General features: G+C 30.5%; 1 protein-coding gene across 1 annotated transcript in view; it reads left to right on the forward strand.

The window, feature by feature from the left end:
• LOC107451809 (sonic hedgehog protein-like) overlaps positions 1 to 5,024 on the forward strand; it is a 61,171-nt gene extending 56,147 nt beyond the window's left edge. The window contains 3 exon segments of the mRNA NM_001323827.1: positions 1,162 to 1,288; positions 1,380 to 1,514; positions 3,738 to 5,024. Of these exon segments, the coding sequence (NP_001310756.1) occupies positions 1,162 to 1,288; positions 1,380 to 1,514; positions 3,738 to 4,396 (921 nt within the window). The 3' untranslated portion in view covers positions 4,397 to 5,024.
• The last annotated feature ends 2,772 nt before the right edge of the window (positions 5,025 to 7,796 follow it).

Here is a 7,796-nt window from a genome sequence, read left to right on the forward strand (position 1 = left end):
TTTATATACTAACACTTACGTTATTTTTTTTTTTTTTTCAATTGCACGGCAGGGTAGAAGCCCACGCGCAGCATTATTCGCTCAACCGTCGCTGAGGAGACACTGTCATTGGTTCATTTAGGCGGATAGTTGCTCAACGGATGCACGTCTATTCGCCCAAACGCATGTCCGTCCTTCTGTTATCTATGGCGCTCCACATTTGTTACGTCGCAGGGTTTTTGGATTTTATTTTTGGCCAAGAATGTTAACACTAAACACACCAACATAAATCTATACCTATTTCTATGTACCAACATAAATCTATAACTATTTCTATTACCTTATGTATTCCAAACACAAAGAATGAGAAATTTTATTTCATTGCTCAACGTATTTTTTCCATATACAGTACATTGCGCATTTTCCGCAAATATATTTCCTCTGATTATTATTATTTCTATAATTCTTATAATTATAAGAATATATAAGAAATATAATTCTTATAATTAATATTATTTCCTCTAAGAACTTGTGCTGTCTCGATTGTTTCGACATTTTTGTGGATAAAAACAGTTATTTAGAAATGAAGTAAAGCTATCAAAATAAAATGTAAGCTACTTACCAAAACATTTAGTTTTTGTCACTTTTTCTGAGAGAAAAATGCCTATCTAAAATTTTAAGTACTTTCTTCAAATTTGAATTCACAGTTATTCTGATTGAACTCACTACGCAGCAGTCTTTGAAGAAATGTGGAACTCATTGAATGCAATACGTTGAACACGCATTACATCGTCATTTCTGATCTGATCACCTTATAAAGTAATAAATTGTTCTCCCGGTTAAGACCGGTTGCGGTAGAAATAGGTAAACGACAAGTATTATTCGAAACAAACAAAATATTAAAAAAAATAATAGTAATAGAATATTAACTGTACATAATTGTTAGAAAAAGTCATGAAGTTAAATGTGTAAAAACGATAAGATGACGAGCGCATTTTAGATGCGAAAGTTTTTTAACGGCCATTTGAACGGTTAAGGTATGTTTAATGTTAAAATTATTTTCGAAGAGTGGTGATTTTTCAGGCATCACAAGTCTTTTAGCTTGAGTCCAAAATAAAAAAAAAACTATCTTGTTATGAAATAATGTCTCGATGAGTAATCTCTTCTCTTTTGTGTTTTCAGAGGTGCAAAGAGAAATTGAACACACTGGCTATTTTAGTGATGAATCAGTATCCAGGAGTGAAACTTCGCGTCACCGAAGGATTTGACGAAGAGAGCTACCACTCGACTCAAAGCTTACACTATGAAGGTACGATTATTCATTTTCGAATGTATTGTGATGTCTCCATTTATTTTTGGTATCATTTCATTGATGTCATTTTTCTTCTCTTTTACAACAGGCAGAGCAGTCGATGTGACCACCAGTGACAGAGACAGAAGCAAGTACGGAATGCTGGCCAGGCTGGCCGTAGAGGCTGGTTTTGACTTCGTTTATTATGAATCTCGTTCGCACATACACTGCTCAGTTAAATCTGGTAAGTGTCCATGACAGTTAACACTGTTCATGACAGTCCATTCACTTTATTGTCCTATCGATAAAATGGTGCTAACGATATTTTTAGAATGAGTTTCCAAATATACTGATTTTTATTGGATCATTGGAGTTTTTGAGGCTTTCTCCAAGATGCACTGACGATACTGACCGTTGAAAACCGACAAAAAACTTAATCGGTTTTTATTTTAAGAGAAAAATGAAGATATTCCATTCTTCTCTACTTTGTTATAAAGCACACGATTTTGTGTTGAATTAAAATGTTTTGAAAACGAACTTTTAATTTCGATATAAAATATTTTTCAACGCTGAACGAACAGTATTTTTTGTTGTTACTTTATCCTCAAATTAAAAAATCACATGAAATGTCAATTTAAAAATTAAGAATTTAATTGGTGTATTTATAATGGTGCAGAACGATCAAACTTGATTCAGCAAGAATGTTTTCTAAGTTTCTAAACATTATGAATTCTATTTTATTATTCTTTAAGATTTTAACTCCTGCTACTGTAGTTTGTTTTTCCGATAGAATTATTTAAAATACCAAAATAAGAATGATTAAACAGAGAATATTAATAACTTCACGGGAAAACTGTGAACTAGATCGCTCGAAAAGTCAACCGTCAAATGATTCTTTTCAAAAGTTGGAGGAATTTAGAGCAAGCTCTGTGTCGGGGGAACTGGCCCAATTAGTCTTTTTTTTTTTCAGTAATGATAGGTCAGATAGAAATAATTTAAGATCCATATTCTTTGTAAACGTCATTTCTTTGCAAGTTCTGAGTAATGGCATCTATCTATAGAATCTATCTACCTGTATACTAAAGAAAAACTTCAGAATTAATCCCTTTGATAAACAGAAAAGCATAAGCAATGTTGCCACAGTAAGCGCACTCCAAGAAAAGTTCTATACTTTTTTTAAATTTAAAGTGGTAGCTTAAAAACCGTGCAGTCTGAGAAAATATTATAATTTCAGTGATTTATGTATGTATGTAAATAATACAAAGAAGAATCATAAAATAAAATAAAATGGGAAATTCTTCAATGGGAAAACGTAAAGGTTCTCTTTAGGACGCATTCATTTACTATGGTAAATGCGATATTTCAAATTTAAGAATAATTATACTTAAAACTTTATAATACTCTTAATAATTACTCTTAATTATACTAAGAATATACTTGGAATAATTCTACTAAGTCTCTGAGCTACTAAGTCCCTGAGTCTCTTTATAATGCGTCTATATCGCTAAATAATAAAAATACAATTGAAAATGAGTTGAAGATAAAAAATTAAAAAAGCAGAAAATGAACTTACCAATGTGGAGTAAAAGTAAAAATGCCTTAAAAATAGATATACTAATCTAACAGCTAGCAAGAATTCACTAAGATAAAAAAAAAAGAAGAAAGAAACATAAAACAGTGCTTATAGCTTAAATCGTATAAGATATCTATTTCAAAAGATATATTTGGTAAAAAAATATGCAGCAAATTATATATATATATNTAACTGTTTTATTATTGTACTTTTAAACCTAAACCGCGTTTTAATTCACGCCGGTAAGTTTGATTTCTTTTTACATTTTTCTTTTATTTCATGATTTTTTACAACATAAGGTTTTTTGCGATATCGACACACATAAAGAATAATTTTTATCTTAGGATAATTATTCTTTATTCAGAAATATCGCATTTATAGCAATAGATGTGTCTTGATAACGACTATTTGCTTTTACCATTCTTGTTTCTCTATCATTTAGTTTTTTATTTTATTCATGTTAATTTGTGTTTATATATATATATATATATATATATGTAATCAGCATTAACCAACATTGCAAAACTAAAACTAAAATACGTATTAAAATATAATAATTATACGTTAAAGATTTCTGTTTTTGAACATTGTATTTTGGAAAGAGTTTTTCCCTTTTAAATTGTAGTCAGTATACCCAGCAGTATATTGCAGCTGTATATAGTCAGTATATTGTAGAGTATACCCGGCAAATATTAATTTATTCCGGCATGAGCTGATTTTCATTTGTTAGAAGCAGCTTTCTGATGTTTTTCTACATCCGAAATTGATTTTTTTAGTGTCAATAAAGTATCACTTAAGATGCTCTTATAATCGAAATCTAAAAATTAAAGTTAGGGTTAGCTTAAAGCAGGTCGAGTACATTCATTGACTTATTTTTTCTTGTTTCTTTTCCAGAATCTGCTGATGCCGGAAGATCTGGAGGATGTTTCGATGGTGACTCAACAGTTCGGACAGAAGCTGGGCCAAAGAAAATGTCAGACTTGCAGGTTGGCGAGAGAGTTCAGGTCGCCCGAACAGACGGCCAAACAGACTATAGTGAAGTGATTCTGTTTTTGGACAGAAACGAAACACAGCAAAGACTGTACAACACCCTAGAGACAGAGAATGGGAGGAGCATCACTCTCACTCCCACGCATCTCATATTCACCGCTTCACCGCATCAAACGACGCCGCAAGCGACCTTTGCCAAACATGTGGAAATTGGTGATTACATATACGTCGCATCAGATCACAAAGTGACTTTAGAAAAAGTGATCAGCGTTACTAGTTCCGCCAAAAAGGGAGTGTTTGCTCCCTTGACAAGAGAAGGAAACCTAGTGGTGGATGGTGTAGTAGCTTCCTGCTATGCCACCATAGAAGACCAAGCGTTGGCACACTTTGCTTTCGCACCGGTCAGACTCATTGACAACGTCTGGGAGGCGACGTTGCATTTGCTACGGACTATGCACATCCTCAGGTACAGGGAGAGCAGAACGATACCACCACACAATGGCATACATTGGTACGCAAACTTTCTCTATTCTATAGCACACAAGCTTATACCAGAAGATTGAACTTCCAAAGACGATCGCACTTCGTAAGAGACCAGCAAAAGAAAGAAAAAAAAGTCAGTCAGAATTTGTGCAATTACAACGCCGAACGCCTGGATTTATGTATTTTTTTTACAATTGTCATTTGCAACGGATATAGAATCCTCATTTCCAATTGTAATGCATGGAGACCAATGTTAATTGTTTTAGATCATTGTTGCCAAAAATATGGATGGGCACACGATATTTGTAGTGATTGCAACTGCGTTTTTTTGACTGATAGCCAACCCGGTAATTTTGTCCACAAATTCGTCTCACATAGCGTAGTCAGAACTTTATTTGGTGTGATCTGGCGCTTGTCATGAATATACTTCGAAAATTCTTTTTTTGTAAAGATTATTTATTATGTATACAGCGCGAGCTTAGCGAAAAGCTTATTTATTTTATAAGAAAAAGATATATGATGAAGAAAAAAAAAGAACTTTTCCCTCGAAGTCATGGAGAAGCAGAAGAAATCTTTTGCGTAATTATGTGATTACTGTAATATATGTTTGAATATATCAAATATCTATTTTCATGTTGAAATGCACATAACTAAGTTAACTATCTGTATTTGTAAGAAAAAAATAATAAAAACTTTTTATCTTTGTCAGCCATAATTGAACTTATTTTTCTTATCACCTCACTGCCATTTAGGAAGGATCCAAAAAAAAAATTAGAATGAAAACTGCATGGATAAGTAACACTATACTGTTAGCAATACTGCAGTATATACTGCTTCCAATTGGGTATACTATAGCCTACGTCACAGGTTGTGTTATTCCTACTAAATTTAACCCATGAACGGCATTTTCTGCGAGCCTAACTTCAAGCCACAAATAAACAAACGAAGTGTTTGATCGTTTAAATAGCTGCTCGCCAGATTTTATTGCATTATAAAGAAAAGTAATTGATATTCGATTTTTGATTAATAATTGATTTATGTGGATAGTGGCATTTATGTGGATAGTGGCATAGAATTTAGCATTGCGTCATGGTAAATGTTATTCCTACTAAGTGGAAGTAGTTGTGTTTTTTTTATATTATACCCAATTGAGCATTTTAAAAGATATTTCGAACTTTTATCTCATACCTGGACACTTTTAGAAAATTGAACGTAAATTCATTATTAAAATAGTTTTCATTTTTTTTTATTCCCAAAGGCAAATACGAATGAATAAAACAATTGTGATGCACATTCACAAAACTTACATGGAAATGTTCGTCATTACATGCTTATGCCAATTTTGAACTTTTTTCTATTATTTGCTTGATAGAAAATGAATTTATTTTGTTTGTTGATTTGCGAGGCAGGCATTCAAACGACATATTTTAAATAACGTTTTAACAAGCACGTCAGGTGATAGGCGACAATATATAGGTTACTGTGGGTGACAGAAATAGGCGGTTGTTGACTTCCACCGGTGAATGTTGACAATCACATAGTCGCTTTTCTAAATGTCTGAAATCTATACTAGCTCTAGTTAAGTGCCCCTGTGCGGTATGCACTCACGGAAATGCTCACGGTTTCGGCACCGCTTGGCATTCTTGGCGGAAACTTTTAAGTCAAACCTGCTCTGTCGCCAAATTGCTTTTGCGTAGCGCTTATAAACAAGGAATAGAATTGTTTTCACTATTTTATTACAATTTTTTTCATTGTTTTTGTGTTTTCATAAGATCATGTAACTCAAATATTAAAACACAAAATTCTCTTTGCAATATTTAGTAATAATTTTAATTAAATCTTTCAAATTTAGTTTTAATCTGAACTTCTAAGCTGGAATTTAATTTTAAAATTTTATGACTGTGAAGGGCATTGACCTGATGACGTATTCTGATACATTGATTGTATTGACTTGTTTGGAGTTTTCTCAGAAGTGTTTTTTATTTTCAATTTCTTAGTTAAAAAAAAATAATAATTAAATAGATAAATGAAATATTATTTTTACTGATTTGATTTAAATTTTAATAAAATCATTTTATCGCGTTTAAAGTTATATTTTTTTTTTTAATTAAACTCCAAATTTATAATTGAAATGCGTGCAATGGAAACTAGTGTTATACTTGCGAACAACTTTTTTTCGAGTTTAAGTGTTGTTAATTATGATGAAAGTTGACAATGTAATTTTCTCTATAAATCAACTATAGATATTTTTTAAGATGCAAGCAATCACGGTGGATAAAACAAATCAATTAGGTTAAAAATAGCATAAATGCTAAAGAACAAATAAAAGCAAAAGTTCTCTTAGAGCCCTGAAATATAAATTATATTTTACTTTTATATATACTTAAGTTCAGATTGGTCTAATCAAACTGAAGAAACAGAGAAACTCTTATGTCAAGGAATTGTAACTAATTTTATTATACATGTTTATTTAAGTTTTTAAAACTATTTACAAAAACATCTGAAATATATTTCATATTAACAAAATAGTTCACTGTTGCATTCTAAGGATAAATTATTTTAATTGTATAATTTGCTTTTGTAGATCCATTTCCTAAGATATTCCCCAATTAATTATTATTTGTGTAGAAATATCGATTTTTCTGTGAAGTATTTCTTATTATTTATTTTGAATCTACCATTAATTTTTTTTCTTATACTATTATATAATATCTTATTTAGTAATGTTATAAGAAATGGCAAAATTTTTAGTCGTATAATTATAAAATAAAACTTGGTTCTTGTACTTCATCACTTTTGAAATTGCATTTGAGTAAAATAATGTTAAAGTAAATTTGATCGGATTAAAATTAAATAAAACTTTTTTTTCTGAATTTTTATAATTTTTGAAACTTTCAAAATATTGAAGTAGTGTCATTAAAATCTTCATCTTATTGAAAATGAATAAAATAATAAGGTTAAAGTAAAGTGCTGCGTATGAGAATGAAATAAACATTTTTTTTGAAACTTTTATTACTTTTGAAACTGCAAACAAATGACTAAAATGATAAGGTTAAATTAAAGCACTTTAAATGTATTAATTGCTTTCTCAGGTCTATTTTTTCAGATCTATCTTAATTTATTATTTGCGTAAAAGTATCGATTCCTTTGTGAAAAATTTCTTATATATATTTCCAATTGAAAATTATCACCTTTTTCTGATTAAATGTTTTATTTGAGAAAAAACGATTTAATAAAATCTCCTCCATCTGATAAAGCAAACAAGTGAGGCAATTTTTTTTAACTGTATAAAGTTCTTCTTTAACTCATTTCTCAAATCTATTATAGTTCATTATTAGCGTAACAATATGTATTTCATTGTGAAGAATTTTTATTATGCATTTGGAATAAAAGAATTAATTTTTTTTCCTAATTACGCATCTGAAATGCTGAATTTAGCGATAAAGGTAATTTTTGCAATGTACTGCAATAAAAATACCT

This window comes from Parasteatoda tepidariorum, chromosome 4 (assembly GCF_043381705.1).
Source record: "Parasteatoda tepidariorum isolate YZ-2023 chromosome 4, CAS_Ptep_4.0, whole genome shotgun sequence".
Taxonomy (NCBI): Eukaryota; Metazoa; Arthropoda; class Arachnida; order Araneae; family Theridiidae; genus Parasteatoda; species Parasteatoda tepidariorum.